The 18,820-nt window shown below is 41.2% G+C and overlaps 1 protein-coding gene across 1 annotated transcript in view; it reads left to right on the forward strand.

Annotated features, from left to right (window-relative positions):
* Positions 1–6,233: 6,233 nt before the first annotated feature.
* The window catches only part of LOC129195037 (double C2-like domain-containing protein alpha), a 39,707-nt gene continuing 27,120 nt past the window's right edge, over positions 6,234–18,820 (forward strand). The window contains exons 1-5 of the mRNA XM_054800741.1: positions 6,234–6,469; positions 12,332–12,687; positions 14,315–14,394; positions 17,103–17,177; positions 18,432–18,541. Of these exons, the coding sequence (XP_054656716.1) occupies positions 6,444–6,469; positions 12,332–12,687; positions 14,315–14,394; positions 17,103–17,177; positions 18,432–18,541 (647 nt within the window). The 5' untranslated portion in view covers positions 6,234–6,443. The remainder of the gene's footprint in view (positions 6,470–12,331; positions 12,688–14,314; positions 14,395–17,102; positions 17,178–18,431; positions 18,542–18,820) is intronic.

The following is an 18,820-nucleotide window of genomic DNA, read 5'->3' on the forward strand; positions in this document are numbered from 1 at the left end:
AATTAATTAAAAGGTCTATGTATAATACCTTTATGAAGGCGACTGAGTGAAAAACATGCTTTGTCCAAAATGGCCTTTCCAGTTTTTTTTTTTGTGCATATCCACGTTGTTGTGGCTGCACATCACCTCGGGCTGTATGTATGCCCTTTTGTGACGCCAAGAAAGAATGCCATGCTCTCATTTTAAAAGAACATTTTAGCAATTTAAACCGTCGCTACTGGAAAGTTTGCACATTTAAATACAGAGGGGGAATCTGGAAAACATTCCCATTCCCAATTGGCAATCTAATGACAAGCTGTGAAAAAGTAAAAAAAACAAATGCAATATCCCTTTATACTGTACTTTGTCTATTACAGTTTTACTTCTGTTGCAATTGAAATTTGATGGCGTAAAAGTCAAATGAGCTTTTCTGGGATCCTCCTGATGATGCTAAAATTGGTTTCCAAGCAGTGCTTTCAGTTGTTTTTCCTAGTGAAATAGCACTCTGGTGATGACTTTGCAATGCTATTCTCCTTTTGCACACAGGCTATTATCATATTTGTATGTGTTAGCAGCCTGCTGTTGTCTCTAAGGACAATTACATCAACCCCAAACCGAGGGTCGGCACCCCAAAATGGGTTATGGGTTGTTTTTTATTGTATCGACAATTGTCATAGATGCTACATCAAGCAGGAACGTGTTGCGTTCTTCATCAGTAGTTTATGTACAGGACATGTGGATGTTATGGAAATACATGATGCACAGTAAGATAACTAACATGTTTTTGCTGAATTAAATATGACAAAACACAGTATAGCTTCTGGTGTGGAAGAAATACAATCTATGTCAGCACTTTGTAAGTATAATGCTAATACTATCCACCAAGAAAAGGCATCCTCTCAGCAGAATACTTTATAAGGCTAATTGCTTTCCATTTGTCTTTGTAAAATGCCACAAAACTGTCATGTTAGCTGCTGGGACGCAAACAATGAATCACTTGTCACAGACAGCATGCACAATTATTTGTTGTACCATAGTAAGGTCACTGAACAAAATCAAAGTAACAAAGACTGCTGTTTCTGTTGAAACTATTCTATTGGACGGCAAAAGGCAGAAAGATGTACGAGAAATTAAACCAGTGCTTTTCCCTTCTCCTTTTCTAGACCCCTCTTCAACTTTAATTTTAATTCAAAGGATGCACATTCCTCCTCTCCAATCGGTTACACCTCTGGGCAGCACAACCTCTGCCGCGTTTATTTCTGAGTGGTTGCAAGGCTCTCAGCTCAGCACACAGCGAGATTCAGAGTGAGGTAATTTCCCCATCTAGCATTTAAAAGGACAAGGGAATTATTCATTGTAACACACTGATACATCTCCACTATATGAAAATGTGGTGTATTTCATGTGTATGAGAGCGCCACTGGAGAGATTTCTAGACGATTCCTGCATGATGGCTTTCAGGTAGACGGCAAACAAATGAGAACCTTCAGAGCAGCTCAGTTCGTCTCTTTTATTGTGGCCATCCATCAATGATATGATTCCACCCTTGCAACAGTCGCTATGAAATGAGCACAATTTGACATCTAATGCAACTTCACAGCCTTATTTTGCTGTCATTTACTAGGAATGGACAGTTGACTCAATTTCCTTGACGGACAATTATAATTAAAAAATATATATATTCGCTCTCTCTGATTGTTCTGAGCTCCTGTTTTGATACCAGTGTCCAAATGAGCAGTATAATGCTGCCTAGAGGAGATGTGCCCTTGTTTGGCTGACAGCAAACCAGCTGAAACTGAATCAACTGTGCCTCTACTGGTTGCAGCAAATACTGTTGTCCCTCGCTACATCACGGTTTGAACATTGCTCAGTCACTCTATCGCGGTTTTTCAAAAATGAATTAACAAATGATTGCTGTTTTGTGGTGTATGGCCAAAAATATTAGTCCAAAAATATTGAAAGGTAAGTCACATGCAGTATTCTGGTCACTAGGCGTTACATTGATGAGACTTTACCTTAGATTTGATTAGTTTACTTCCGACATGACAGAGTGAAAAAAGGTTCTCCCATTCTGCGCGGAAGTGGTACGTTTTTGGCTTCTTACTTTGTCCTTCTTCCCCACTCCGTTTGAAACATGTTCTTAAGTTTAGAAAAAATTACCTGTAGGCTAACTAGTTAGCTTGGTAGCTTGCTATATGCTATGAGCAATGACCGTCTCTTGTGGCCCTGCAGTGATCCCGCAGCCTCCGCATTAGTGTTGTGGTGTACACAAAGAACAATAGGAGTGTAAAAGTGACTATAGGGTTGTTATTTCACATTTACAGGGCTGTAATAATGGATGTTAAAAACATTTCTGTACTCTAACTATGAAAGTATTTTGTTTATTAATACTGAGGCTGTGTCCACACAATATTTTTTTTTAATTTGCCCCTCTCCGGTGTCAAAAATATCTCCACATGGTGACGTGTTAAAACTATTTCTGTCCACACTAATACGCATATGAAGGCTGTCATGCACATGCCAAAGTAAGGGGTTGCTGCAGCCATGGACTATTAAGGCAATTTTAACCAATCAGAGGCGCCGATGACATAATTTCCATCAACATGTAAAAATTTAGATGTAGATGTAGATGTTGATTATCACTACAATGCTGAGAAGTGTAGTTCATTTTATCGATCAAGAAAATACTCCATCGGCTGCGAGGCGAGCATTGCTGAAATAACTGTGTGTCTGGCAAATTGTCCTTGTTTACTTACCTCCACAACAGTAGTTATGCAGAACAAAGCAGGAAAATATAACAGGGAATCTTTCAATGTGTGGACGAAGCAGCTCAGTCAAACGCAATCTCAAGCTTCTTGCCATGTTAACATTCCTACGCCCTTCTGCCAAAATACCGACATGTTTGTGAAAGTTGTCCCACCAGCTAGGGGTCCAATCGGGTCTTGTGATCGATCGATCGGGGTTGGGCTGGCGTCGGCTCCATGAGCAAACCACAACTATTTGGCTTGTTAGATCAGTGTAGTGGGCGAGCGATGCAGATTGAGGAGAGAGGGGCTGGTCAAAGCGCTACAACAGTCAACGAGCAGCATCGTCACAGCTAAGGAAATTTTTTGGAGGTGCACATCTATGGAGTTATATTTGTGCCTTAACTTTGAGGGAGCAAAAGCATATTTTTAGCCCTATTAACGTGCAATAATCACTGTTGTGTGCGCAGGCACATCACTGCAGCTCTCTGTCACTCTCTCCCTCTCTTGCGTGACTTTTTTCTAGTGCGGTGTGTGCGTGTGGGGAAGGGGGTCGGTGTACGAGGTGAGCCGGTGTACTAGTGTACCGGCTAGATTTGGGGACTGGGCTCCTTGCCGGGGCCTGTGGGTTGTTGCCTGGATAACGGCGAGGCGTACGGGCGTCTTCAGTGGACAAAATGTGTGCTCTCCGGGAGGTGAGGGCACTAATGTGATAATAATTTTTTTTTCTAAATATTCTTCCCAAAGATTGACTACTAGCTCACGATAGACGGGTTGGCGACCCCTGTATTAGACAAATGGCTTTGGACAATTAGTTGCTAAGTCCGGCCCGTTTCACCCGAATTGTACTCACATTTTACAGACATGTGTTTCTCAGTCCCCTCAATGTGCCAAATTTGGCAAAACATTTATACAGCAAAAAAATTGTACCGCATGTTGAGCTGTGAGAAATTTCAAGTCTATCTGACTTATGGGGTCAACTTTGGGGTTCTACAACAGCGCCTCCATGCGGTGTATTTGTCACAGACAAAAATACCTACAAATATGACTGTATTAATAAAGACAAGTTACAAGACAGGCAAGTGATAAGTGATAAGACACCCATTTTCTATACTGCTTGTCCTCACTAGGGTCACGAGTATGATGATTTTGGTAAAACAAAAACACAACAAAGGTAGCTATATAGCTATAAAAATATCAAGTACAGTCAAAAATAGTGAGGCCTCTACTGAAAGTACACATTCCTGCCAATGACAGTTTTCCAAATGATGTTGTAATGCTCCAAGGTGCCATGCATGGTTGAAGTGCACGTGCAGAAAACAGTTTGCTCACATAATTCTGCAATTTGTTGCCTCACAGTGACGCACAAAGAAGCATTTAGTTTACCCTCTCTGATCACCGGTCCCGCAGGCAAATAATTCTAATAATAATTGTGTTTTCTGCTGTTGTGGCTGAAACACAAGTTTTTGCTGTAAGTGCCACCGAATTAAATCCCCATGTCACATTTTCATCACTTTTTGATTGCTCGCCACCATGTGGCACTCAAATACAGGAGTGGTGCTTCAGCTAATTGCTAAAAGTACTAGACAATATAAACAATTATCACTACCTTTTTTAATGTTGATATACATTTCACCACATGTGATAAATAATGTAATTATTACATGTTGGATGCAGTACGAATTCATATTTATCTATACAAAATGGTTTTGAAATTTGACTACTACAGCAATACAAAGGCATACATGTATGAATTGCAATGAAACTGTGGCACGTCTACCATTACTTTAACAAATATTCATTTTTTAAATAAAAATGTACATATAGTCTATTTGTCCCCCAAATGGGCACTTCCACACGCTGTGCATTTGTAATGAGACTTTCACTCTTTATAAAGCGGCAGACAAACCACAGCGGAGGAGATAAGATGATGAAGAGCATGAAAAAAGAGGGAGGCCAGTAAATATGAACATGTTCAACATAGTTTTAAGTGTATGTGTGAAAGAGTGGCAGTCATTTTGCTCTGGAGGGTTTTTCACATTACACCAACATGTTAATGCAGTCATGCATGTCAGTGCCATGGCATCAACTTAATGTAACCAGAGCATACATGACTGGTGTGTGTGTGTGTGTGTTTGAGCATGTGTGGGTATTTATATCTAGCTTGTGTGTGCGTGTGTTTAGTAATATAACTAAAACTGCCATACATTTGATAGACAAGGAAGCAAAAACTGGGGAATTAACAGAAAGACTGTCATAAAGAGGAGAAAATAAGAAGAAAAGAGCCAGTGCCAATTTGGTGGCCTCGGTGGATGCGAAATAGCATGTTTCCACTTGTCTGTCACGCTGACGCTGACTCAAGAACTGTTGGTCTAATTATATGGCAGAACTGTTACACAATACAGAGAACGAGATTACATTTGGTTAAAAGGCCATCGTGTTCAGTTGAGTTTGTTTTCAACAAGAAATTTCAAGAACATTGTCATTTTCTGTCAAACTTATTCCAAATTATAATAATCAAGTAGTACAAATCGCCACCTTCTAGTGAGTTGCTTTCATGTGCTGGTCAAATTTTAATTGACCACATTTTTAAAAACAAACAGAATGTGTGTGCATATTAATTAGAAATTTACTGGGTGATTGAATCATTTAATGAGCTGAGAAATGTTTAATTTAGGCTGGAGATAAATTGTGTCTGTGTGCATACATGTGTGTTTTTGTGTATGTATTTGTGGGTACTGAGATGATCTTATCTCCATACTGGGGAAACAACTCTCAAATAGGGACAAAAAAAATTTAATTTTGATGAGTGTGGTTTGGTTTGGACTTATGCTTAGGCCGGATAGTGTAAGGGGTAGGATTCAGGTTAGGGTTACGATTGGGGTTAGCGGATTGGGGTTAGCGGATTGGGATTCTGATTGCGATCGGGGTTAGGTTTAAGCATTAGAGGTAGAGTTAGGATTGAGGGTTTGGGTTAGTGACATGGTTTAGGGTTCAGGTGAGTAGAATTATATTACAGGGTTAGGATATGATAGAACTATGTTTTAGGTTGAGGGGATTAGGGTTAATATTTAGGATTCAGGTTGAAATGAGGGTTAGGTTTAAGCATTAGTGAGTACAGTTAGGCTTGAGGGTTAGTGGATTTACGATAGGGCTATACTGTAGTTAGGATGTCAGGATTTAGGATTTGGGGGGTAGGGTGAGGGATAGTGTTTGCGTTAGGATTTAAGTTAGAGTTAGGACTTAGGGTCGGGTATTTTAGGGTTAGACCAACCAAAGTGTTTTAATGTACTGCAAATGACTCGAATAATAAACGTCAAGTGTTTCAATGAGTGAAGGCTTAATATGTCCTCCTTTGTAACAAGCATGTGTGTGCACTCATATTATTATAGCGCGTGTGTGTGAACAGTCACATGCACTCCAGACTATCAAGGAATAAATTCCCTCTCCCTCTTTCTCTCTCCCTTTCACTTCCACCATCCTCCTGTTCCTCCTCCTCCAGCATGTCGCTCTCATAACTCCCCTCTGCTGCTCGTTTTCAACATAACTTCAACTATTGGTGCATTTAATATTTAATGATAAACATTGAGCCCGCTCGGTCCTGCGAGTCCTCCCTCCTCTCCCTCCTCCTCCATCTACTCTGCGCTCCTCTCTTCGCCACCTGTTAGTCCATCTCCCACACTGCTCTGCACTGGAATCCCCTCTTCCTCTTCTTTTTTTATGAGGAGTTCCACACTTGCTTTGAGGTAAGTCACCATTGCGTTGCCAATGTTAGTTCCTAATCCTCACCTTGGTTGTGGTAACGTCATCTATGCTGTTCAATCTATTTGCATGTCTATTCAGTGAGGGAACAATGCAGACAAAGGCAGATAACATCCACAAGGATGCTGCATTATGTTTAAATTTAACAGGCGCAACAGCTGTCACAACATCACACACACGGAAGTTTACTCATCCCTGACTTTGCCTTAATTGACAGGCTGTTAGTGTGAGTGATACGCTGGCTCTCCTCTACTCTCAACTACAGTAGTGCTTGCACTGTACTGTCAGTCGGACGCTATTTAAAGGTGAATGAAGCCCGCTGTGGGGAGTATTGTGCGTAGAATGTAGAAGGGAAAGCATCCTCACATGTGCGCCACAGGTGGACGAACAGTGACTGACATGGAAATAATGAGAGTTATGGATTTACAAGGATGTGGGGAGATGGGGGGCTTCGTGCTTCTGGCATGAGTCTAATTTAAAGTGAAGGAGCTAAAAGAGGAGGAGGGAATAGAGGCATCACATAGATACTCCTTCAATCTCTGTCAGCTAACCTATAACCTCCACACATCTATACAGCACCATACTGCTCACATAAGCAAACAGCCACAGGGCTACTGCTGCTGCTGCTGCTGAGAACAACTTGTTCACCATTATCCTCAACATACACAAAGTATGCATAGAAGCTCCTGTGTGGAGGGTCATCCAGCATCACGTTTATCGTGAGGTGAAGAGTTTTCCAATGTGAGGATGAAAAGAGAGGATGAAAGCTGGCATCATGAGAGAGCGATCAATCAGCAGCACACTGGGAGATTTTTTTTTGTTTCCTCCTTCCCGCAAGCCACCAGCCAGGCCCCCACGGCTGCATGCGCGCTCCAACAGCTCACAGCCACATGTGCCACTGACTGCGCACATCACATCAACACTCATGCCTGCAACAACCATCCGCATTGTGGCTCTGCATTTGTGCATGTGTGTGTGAATTAATGAAGTGATGCAATCTGCATGTTCGCTGGCATTTCTATGCGCCTTCTGTCATATTTGTACTGAGTATTATTCACGGTTATCTTTGCATCTAAGTAAATTAATATTTCAATCATCCCCCTGGGATTTTACTTATATGAAATTCTACCACGACATGGATGTGAGATGGGGGGTGGGGTGGGGGTTGGGGGTGGGGAAGCATTGGGCATGAACATGAGACTCTAAACACAAAAAGTGTCTGTTTTTGAAAACAAAAATGTTACCATTTCTGTCTGAACCAGGGTGAGACAAACCTCCCCTGGGAGGCAGCTTGAGAAAAATAAAAACTGACATATTTTTCAAAACCTGCTCAGCTAACTTCTGTTACCTTTAATCTACTACAGTGATGTAACAGGTACCACTGCACATGTGTCCCAGACTCTACAAAGCAGCTGCAAATTGCACCAAACAGAAAACCAGAACCAAACAAAAAAAAAGTCAAACCTGTCACGCAGATCATGACGTCAGTACAGGCATCTTGCATCAATACAGTCATCCCTTGCAATATCACGGTGCCATTATCGCTCCCTCACTATATAACATTTTTTCAGGAATTAATTAATTAATTAACTATCGCTGTTTTGTATAGACAAAGGTCTATTATTAGTTAAAACATACTGAAATACAAGTGATTCTGGTCACTAGGCGGCAGTAATGACACCAAAAATTGAGACATTACATTACCTTAACACTGCATGAAGTCAGCCATGGCATGTCCGGCATGATAGAGTGGAAAAAAAGTTCTCCTCCCATCTTGTGTCAAGTTTAGAAGAAATAAATCTGAGGCTAACTGGTTAGCTCGCTGGCCGTCTCGAGTCCCTGCAGCATAGCTGCAATATGGTGTAAACAATGAATAATAGGAGTGTAAAGTTGTTTCAGGTATTTGTGTATAAGGTATTTCATTTCTACAGGGCTCTGATAATGTTAAAAACTACATTTAGAAAGTCATAAACGGGTTTACAAAAATATTAAATTGATTAACATTGAATCCTAGATCACAGAAATTCATTTAACGCAGTTGCACCTGGAACCAATTAACCGCTATGAACGAGGGACAACCGTACTTCTAACCCAATGTCACACCTCAGGAAGAATCACTCTGAGTCACATGCAGCATTTTCACATTTGAATTAACTAAAGAACACAGTAAACAAGGGCATATGTGTGTTCTTTCCATTCAATTCTCCATGGAAGTCTTAATTCTGAGGTGACTAATCAACAGACAGCAGTGTCTAGCGCCACCCTTTACAGTAATTGGTACCACAAAGACTGTCACGATCCGTGAGTTAGCCCACATGACAGTGTGTTTTTGTTCCCTTTCTATGCCTTAGTTCCCGTTTCAGACCCTTATTTTGGAGTAACTTCCTGTGTTGTTCCATTCTGTGTTCTTCCACCTTTACTGTCCGCCCCGATGCACCTGCTTCTCATTCTGTGTTTGATTATTTAATTGAGCCTGTGGCTTCTGTCTGCTTCGGAGCATTGTCATAGAACAGCTCGTGTTGGATTCCTTCTGCTGCATAGCAGCCATATTAATTAAAAATATACCTTTACCTGCACTTTGGGTCTCATCTGTCAACTCCTGCGGGCGCCGCCACAACACCACAAGCCAGAACATGACAAAGACATTTAGACAAAAAGTGGTAAAATACAGCTCAGTTAAGAGTCTCCAAAATGTCTACTTGTGGTTGTTCGTTTTCAAATCCCGAGACCAGTGGACTGTCACCATCCTCTCAGTCAAATGAGTCAAATAAGTTTTGGGGCTGACTGCTGGCACTCCGCCGTGTGCCTCAGCTGACTGTTTCATCCTCAGCCAAGTCAACGCCGGCTGGATGAGATGTAACGCGTATCACCCGCTGTTTGTGTTTGCAGTGCAGAGAACCTCTGTGAAAAACAACCCTGCGATTCTGTTTGAAGGTCAACACTCAAAAAATTTCGTGCTGGTTTCCTGGTGACTGAAGGCTTTTGGATTGCATCTGGTTAACCTGTTATCCCTTGATCCTTTCACTTTTTCAGACTTCACTCCAGCAAACATTCTACCAAACTATTAAGTGACAGGAAACCAACCAGAGGAGAAACAGACCAAGTTTACAAACACATCAATTGATTATGATCAGAGAAAGCTAACCATAGGGGTGAAATCCTCCTTAATGAGCCTTCTGATTGTCCACACAGGAACACTCCTGAGAATTTTTTCTTGGCGGGCTGAAAAAACTTTGCATCCACACAGTGCCGGATTAGTAAATACAGTCAAACCTGTCTATAGCGGCCACCAAAGGGAAACGGCAAAAGTGGCCGCTATAGGCAGGTGGCCGTTATAAACAGGTTGGCGGCCATTTTGAATTTGTGCACGCACATATTAACATGTCTGTGATTAGAAGCTTGTTGTGTTTGCAGATACATATAATTATACATGTTGACCAGTAGAGGGCACTGTGGGACTGCGGATAAAAGTTGTAAATAACGACTAGGTTAATAAACCGCTGTTAATAAAGCGATTAAAGTTCATTGCCGACGTGAGTCTCTCTTTCTCCACAACAAGGAGCATTACAGTATTGACCAGTGCACATTGTCTCACACCAGGAAATAAACAGTGTCCTGTCTGCAACAAGCTCCAAAGAAGACGGCTTTTTTTTTATGTGGAACAACTGACAGTTTGTGTGGATCTTGTGAATGATTGTGACTGAGCTACGACTCAGTAATTAAAGTCTACACACGACGGCTTCATTGCTTAAAAAATGAAACTTTTTCGTGCATGAAGCTTCTGCTTGAGTCGGCATTTTGGCCGCTATATGCGGTCAGATATTGACCAAGGGATACAAAATGGGTGGCCGCTGGCCGCATAGACAGGTGACCGCTATACACAGGGTCTATAACACGCAAATTTTCTGCGGGGGATTTGTCAGTGGCCGCTATAGGCAGGTGGCCGTTCTATACAGGTTGCAGCCAAGACAGGTTTGACTGTAGTTGCATCCCGACGGGAACAATGTAATACACAAGGCGCACCTACGTGTGGTGCTGTGAACATACACGCAGACGGAGCCACATGGCACACCAAACCACTGAAGAAACCATTGCGTCATTTTGGGAGTATAAGACAATAAATGCCGGCAGAATGTCGACTGAGGTGAGTCATGTCCATCGAAATATTCAGATATTATGTTGGCTAGTCGTCAAAGCTCACTTCTTCTTGAAAAAAATTTGCGCCCACACTGTGCCAGATTAGTAAATAGTTGCATCCAGACAGGAACGGATCACTGTGTGAAAACGATGTAATACACAAGGCACACCTACGTAGACAGAACCACGTGGCACACCACACCATTGAAGAAGAAAGAACGCATATGCATAACTACGTCGTCTTCCGATTTCCAAGGGTCATCTAGACTTACTAAAAGTGGAATTACTTCTGCAAGTCATTATGGAATATAAGACAAAAAAATATCAGGAGAATGTCGACTGGGGTCCGTCGAAATATTCAGATATTATGTCAAAGCTCACTTCCGATCACGTGACGGCAACAGAGTGGCGGTGGGTCGGTGACGTCATTGTTTTGGTGTAGGCTGTCTTCACAAAAACGACAAGCCAACGTTTTCAAATTTTCCCACTCTGGAAGCTGTTTTCAAAAAATACCGTTTCAGGACACCCAGAACGCCGTTTCTGTGTGGATGAGAGGCTGAAACGATAAAATACTGAAAACATTTCCATGTGGATAGTCTCTGTGTGAGAAACTAGTTCTCCTGCACAACAATCAGCTTGTGTGTGTTCTTTTACAACATGTGGTCATGAAGCCTCTCCTGGCTTCCAAACATTACAAAGTGTGTGATTCACCTCATTTGGTGCAAGTTGCACGCTATTTTTTCACACTAATCTCCAGAGATACTACACTCCTCCTGCAATCGATGGACGCTGCAGGTCGTCCAGAGGGGGATTTATCAGCCACTGAGGACAGAACGCCCCCATAAGGGCCTGCTGCTGTCTTTAGCAAACAAAAGCCTTCAGATATTTTCAATGCAGCCCCCTCTTGTTTATTTAAGGAAGAGAACAGATGAGCCAGCCTCGTTGTGGTCAACTCTGCTCTCTGCTAACTTTATATAATGGACGACTCTATGCCATTATGCTGAAGGGGGCTGCAATGTACAGATTCCAACCCATAATCACGTGATCACTATATGGAAGCTTAGATAAAACACAAGCAGAGACACATTGCTGCAGTTTGATTGAGGATGATGGAGGCCTCAGGCTAGAGATATGCAAAGCACAATGCTTCATCTTTTAGCCCCACAGTCTCGAGTTAATTCCATGAAAATGCAAATTAGCACGTACCATCTGCTGTTTTCTACATGTAACAACCTTTTATTGTTGAATTCGGAATTGCTGCACGAGAGCCGTCTATATATGCGAGTCCTTCTTTATATCCCAGCAGCAACACATTTACAGAGAACATTATGTTTTCCTGTAATGCAGTAACCAGCTATTGTATATCTTATGTTTTAAATGATCCAGCATTTCATTTTATGACCAAAAACATGTACGCAGTGGAAACTATGCATGTTAGCATGCTAAGACATTATTGGTAACATGTTGGCACCTGCCCATGCTAGAATTAAATGTTTACATTATGTCATGGTCCATGTAAGTTTAGATTCCTTCACAAGATTCATTAGGATAAGATGAAAAATTAGTTTTTTGCATTTTTGTCTTGTTAAATGGCTTTTGTAATTTTTGGTGATAGTAATTTTGGAATATAACTAATTACTTTCAAATAACACTAACTAGAAACTAATTTAACAGTTTAAATGTGACTATTCTTCTTTTCTTCCTTTTAGTCTTCCTAGTTTCATCCCAATGACCGTGCAAAAAGGAAAAAGTCTGGCTATCACCATCCAAGAGCACATGGCCATCGATGTCTGCCCAGGACCAATCCGGCCCATTCGCCAAATCTCAGCCTACTTCCCTCGTCTCTCGCCTACTTCTTCCTTCTCGGAGCCACTCTTGCCCAATCAGACAGGAGCAACCGCCGCCCTCAGTCCTGGTAGTGCAGGTCAAGTTGGAGCGGGAGGAGGCAGCAGTGGCCTGCTGTCACCTCTGTTAGCGGCAGGAAGCGGGGGTGGGGGCTCACTATCCGCCATGAGCAGCATTGACACCTCCATCGAGGTCGACAGCTGTGACAGCGACGATAACAGTGAGTCACCTGAAACTGTGCGAGCCAAGCAGCCATAACTAGAAAGCAACTGTACAATATACCCTCACTGGCCAAATTAGCTACACCAGAAGCTGTATGTTTTTCTGCCTTTACAAAAACAATGTTCAGTTCTCCATCAGAGAAGTATTCATTTTCCTAGCAGGAATCCTATAAAACTGTCTTTACTTGGACCGTCACGGCTGCCTACATGATTTACATCAGGGGCGCAGGCCACATCACAGTTATAGCAGCTTTACCTGAAATCCGTATGCCACTGTACTGTTCAGGTTGTCTGAGAAGACGCATCGTCTCTCATCTAAACAGGCTTCATCATTTATGGTCAATGACTAAGTAGAACAGCTCTGAGGCGATGGAAGATATAGGTATGTGGTAGACAGCATTCCCTCGCTCTATCACAGTTCACCTTTCGCTGTTTCGTGGCATTTTTTTTGTGCAATTTAGTGCTTTTTTTTTTACAGCGTATGAACGCACATTGTGTTCTGTGTCCTTATGGGCTAAGGGAGAACCCACCCATTGTCTTCTGAGTCCTGACTGGCTGCAGACAATGTTGTCAATGAATCTCCTTTGTGCCGAACTGCCATATTTCCTATAGTCTGATAAATGAAGTACAATCTAATCTAATCTAATCTAATCTAATCTAATCTAATCTAATCTAATCTAATTTAATTTAATTTAATCTAATCTAATCTAATCCAATCCAAACCAAAACTGCTTTCACTCATTTGTGGTGCAAAACGAGTCGTGAAGATACATGGAGTGAAACCTGCAACCTTTACAACAAAAACAAAAACTCCAGTTGCATACAGTAAAAATTTTTTGACGTGCAGTATTTCCAGGCTTTCGCAGGCCAAAAAAAAATTATGTGGCGGTTGAATCTGGCCCCCGGGCCTTGAGTTTGACACCTGCGATTTAAAGTGTCACAATCCTCAGATGACGAAGAAGAGCAGGATGGTTTACCATCAGATGTAAAGGACTGAACATAGCCAAGGGATTCTGGCTGTCAAGTACAACAACCCTCTTGGACCTCCACTGCGTCGCTGCATCAAGTTAAAAAAAATAGTGTGTGAATGAGCATTTCATCCATAATATGAAGTGGAAATGAGTCATGATTGTACGCAGCCCTTCAAAAAGGCGCACTGGGTAACACTAATAACAGAATTATTTTTTAATTGCTTCACAAAGACCAATATATTCATAATGTTAGTGAGTTTCATTTAACAATACATTTTGGTTTATTTAGCGAGATGAAAAGGGTTGACAAATTCTACCGAGTGCTCTAAAAAACTGTTTTATCTCTCTAGTTTAACAACAGTTTTGGGGAACAATGAAATTATCAAATTTTGAAAATATTACATAATTATTCACAAAATTTTTTATATTACTTTTAAGATGGAAGAATCTCCATGTTTTATTTTTTAAGACAAGATTAATCAAGAATCGATTCCCCACAATCTCCTCCTTGATCTTAACTTCCAGTGATCACAACTATATCAAAGGCTAGGTCCGTTGGGGCTATACAAGTTGGATTCTGAAATATCATAAGCAATTTCCAGCCAGTATTCTGAAGCAGCGTTCAACATAAATGTAAAATATGTTCTATTGACAGCCTCTTTGGGGACATTGGAGTTCGACCTGCTGTATGACAGAGCCACAAGCTCCTTACACTGCACTGTCCTCAAAGCCAAGGTAAACATACACAACTCTTTGTCTCTTTTGTGTGCCATCTGTTGCATATTGTTACTCCAGTACTATGGTTTATGGCCAAGCAACTACAAAACTCTCTTTTATTGTTTGTACTGAGTACAAACTGTGCCTGTTAGAATGCAAAGATGGGAAACAAAGATGGCCACCAAAGTTGGTACAGTGACTGTGTCTCAATTCGTGCGCCTCCGTACCGCCACTTAGTCTTTTGAGTGCCTAAGTGCGTTCACACTGAGAAGTATGGCAAAATACAGTGCACTGTCAGTATCCACATGTTGCACTCAAAAAAGTGAGTACACAGAGATCAACACTTATCATTCAATAGTCGCTATCTTGGCAACGTAGCAAAAGGGGAAGGACTAACTTGAAATAACGCAAAGACAGATAATCAATTTGGGACAGCGCTACACTGTCAAAATTTGCAATATACAGGTACTGTACCTTTTGAAGTCTGCTGACTGAAGTATTTTATTTCTGTCTATGGCATATGTCACAATTTGAGCACTTCTATGTTTACATTTAGCATTTGCGTAAGTGCAATTGTGTCAGTACCTGGATGTTGCATTAGGCACGTCCCAAATGGTGAGTGTGCAGCGATAGAACCTAACAATCCTCAATAGTCACCATCTTGCCAACATAGCGGAAGAGGAGAAACATACTGTATAGAGTGGTTGCATTTCATAATTATAAAGGAGAGAAGAAGGAAAGGAAGCAAATATATATTGCAATTGTCATTTTGTAAGTGTACAACAAGAGTAATACATTTTGGACACTGTCAAAATTTGCACTCTCAGGAACTAAGTATGCAGTGTGCATAGTACTGAAGTGTACTGACTGAAGTACTCGATTTGTTACACTACCCAACTATCTATATTTTCCTGAGTTTAGGCACTCACTCGCATTAAAAATAACAAGAAAAGAGTCGTTCTCTTAGTAAAAAAAAAATGGTGATCTCGATATAGACTCAAGAGTGCTCTGCATTATTATCAGGTTTTTTTAGCTCTTGTATGTCATTTTAACACATTACAAGCATTTCACTTGTTTGGCCAAGACCCTGTCACTTTGATGTGAACGCGCGCACGCCCTCACGGAGCCGCCGGCGTGTGCTGTAAAATCTCGATACCGCGTGGCTCCATTCAACAGCAGATGAAAGGTTTGCAAATGGATTAGAAAACGGAAAATAAAATGTGTTCAAAGACCCAAGAGCAGGCAGGACATGAATTGATGCAGAAACATCAGAGTGTAACTGCTACGTGTTATGCAGTGTTTATCATACATTCACTAATTTTTAGCATCCCGCCACAACTACCACCTATTTGGACCGCCACAAATAGATTTAGAACTACATCTTCACCTACGCTCATAAACACGTCATAATGCACCTGGGGCCTCACATATAAAACTGTGCGTGGAAATCTGACAAAAAGTCTGCGTACGCCAGAAACCCAAAATGTGAGTACGGACAAAAATATTCAGACCTAAAAAAAAGTGGTGTACGCACGCATTCACGCAATTTGTGCTTCACGTGCTGTCCAAATGTGCGTACACAACTCCCACGTCACACCCTCTCCACGCCTTCAATTCACCATAAATGGTCAGTGCAAAGTGGCTCATGAATGCGGCATTCATATTTAATGACCCTTGACTGCATTTCGCTCGGTCCTTCTGAATCATGGCTGCTGAGAAGACAAAGACGAAGAAGCGGAACTTCACCGAAACTGAGCAGTGTCATAACAAGAGGAAGATGAGCGAGTCCGCTGTCAACAGCGTCAGCGGAAAGCGGCACACTGTGATAGAACTAAAAAAAAAAAGATATCAAGGCACACATTTCCTTTTTTGTGAGCATGTTTCTACATTTTTCCTAATTGATACCATGTTTTAGGTGATCAGCTTAGCAAAATCTGTTTCATTTCAAGGTGGACGCAACTCAAAGTGGGGATGAAGTTATGTTGAAAATGAATTGCTGTAATTCCAGACGGATAGTTTAAAAATATTTAACTTAATGATGATATTAACACCATCAAAATATTAGGCAGTACAACAAAAGAAAACCCTATCGTTTGTGGAAAAGGAAAGAGGAAGCTTACGCACACAACCCTGACACTGTCCACACAAATGAAGGGCATGCATGGTAAATAAATGTTGCTATATTTGACATATGCAACAAGAAACTCTGCCGTGTGCCACTCACCCATCTAAGAGCTCTCAGGCAGCTCCCTCTTGTTTTGTTTAGCGACACACAAAAAGTTAATTTGTAGTTCTAAAGATATCGGTTATGTTTTTACCCACTTTTTGCAAATGCATCATATCCAGTTATGCAATTTAACAATTACGTCATTACATCATCCTCACACTCACTACAAATAGATTGCAGTCCTGTGGGAAACTTATGTTTTAACATTGGTCATGTAGAAAGGTGAAGATATAACTAGTGATTACGAGTAGAAGATTTAGAAATAAGACTTGTTTGATGAAGGTTTTAGAACGGGATTTATTAACTAATTGATTAAGAGGTGTGTCCTTTTTGGTTCAAACAATCCAACTTCTGCCTCTTTCTTTGTTTCAGTTCACTTTGTAAATGAAGCCTTCACCTTTCTGCCCAGACAGTCATTTAATGACTCTTTATGGCAGTTTGCTCAAGTCACTCTTTTGTTTCCCCTCGCGTACTTTTTACATCCTTCTGTCTCTGTAAGGGACTGAAACCGATGGATTTCAATGGCTTGGCTGATCCCTACGTGAAGCTACACCTTCTGCCAGGAGCCTGCAAGGTGGGATATCTTTTTATCTGAATAGAAATCAGAAATCAGAGTTTTCTGCAAATCAAACACAGTGGCAATTGCAGAATATTGAGTGCAGGCTCAGGACATTTTCCTCTCTTTTTCATGGCCATTTCCAAATGTACACAACTTGAACAAATTGAACTGAGATTTTAAACACAGCGGGAACTGAAGTAGTCAATGGATCTATCTACATTATAATTGTTAATTAATCTTTTTGAAGCAACTGGGGGAAAGTGGAGTTTACTACTTGGCCACAACAAGCATATGCACCATTGATTCAGTCTCAATTACTTTGCTGTCTAAAGAAGCCCAACATGGCCAGCGATGTGAAGCTGATCTACATTGCTATTACACAATTCCTTTGGGCAACATTATTATATGTTCAAGACAACACTGACATGGAAAGATGAGGTCAGATCATTCTGGGAAAAAATCTTCAATTTCATTAAAAAAGATTGTTTGTTAGTATTCCTAATAACCGATCAGGGCAATAGCAGTCAAATGCTAAAGACGATCCCTAATTGCATCTATTCCAACAGGCAGTAATATACCTGAGAAAAACAGATCCATCCATTTCTTTTTTTTATTTATTCCTAATTTTATCTTTTACAAAACAGAGAAGTGATAACAGTCTTGGAAACAAGAATATTTTTCCATATTTGAGTTTCCATTTTCCAAACTTTTCCAGACCTGGAAATTTGTCAAATCAAATTCCATACTTTTTCATACTTGCATAGGAACCCTGCCCACAGTGACAACACTTCCCCCCTGTCCACCAGTAACATGCAACATGCAACAGCAATGTGCGTTCACAAACATCTGAATTTAGAACATCAACATTATAACACCAACAGGTCGTTACAGTAACATTACTGACACTTAGTGACTAGCAACGTGTCTTTCAGTGTGTTCTTTGAATGTCTTCTAATTGTATTTTAATTCATTTAGTCGTTTTTATGCTTTAAAATGCTTGATTTAAGCCAAAAATTTGCTTAAATGTGCAGAATGTTTGACCAATAAAGTAGCGGCAAATGGTCCCCATTGGACACCCTTGGGTTATACAGTATGTATGTAGAATTTGCCTGGCTTCAACCTGCTCCACTGCAGTGTTGCATGCAGGTTTTAGAGAGATTTTAGGGTCCAAATCTTAATTTCTGCCAGTCTCTGCAACTTCGTCCAAACTAAATTTGGCCAGAGCACCAATTTACTAAATGTTGTGTTCCTCTCTTCTGCCGTGTGTAGGCCAACAAACTGAAAACTAAGACTGTCCGCAACACCCTGAACCCGATTTGGAATGAGACGCTCACATACTGCGGCATCACTGAGGAAGACATGTATCGAAAAACTCTCAGGTAGACTTCTCTTATCGCCTATTTACATTACAACCATCCGCACTCTGCTCTTAGGCCTTTTAGCCTTCTTTGTTACACTGTGTTCCTTCGCCCTTCGCCACTGATCCCTCCATTCTCATTCCTTCCATGCTCCTGCCCAACGGGATCAGCAAAGATCTCCCCTAATAGCCCCCTCTGTCTCCATATTGAGGTTTTTTCCAACTTGCCGTGACAGATTGAGGTCACACTTAAGCACCACGGGGTGTTTTACTTTCCTTGACCCCCTGCCCAGCCAAAAGG

Source organism: Dunckerocampus dactyliophorus, chromosome 2 (genome assembly GCF_027744805.1).
Source record: "Dunckerocampus dactyliophorus isolate RoL2022-P2 chromosome 2, RoL_Ddac_1.1, whole genome shotgun sequence".
NCBI classification, from domain to species: domain Eukaryota; kingdom Metazoa; phylum Chordata; class Actinopteri; order Syngnathiformes; family Syngnathidae; genus Dunckerocampus; species Dunckerocampus dactyliophorus.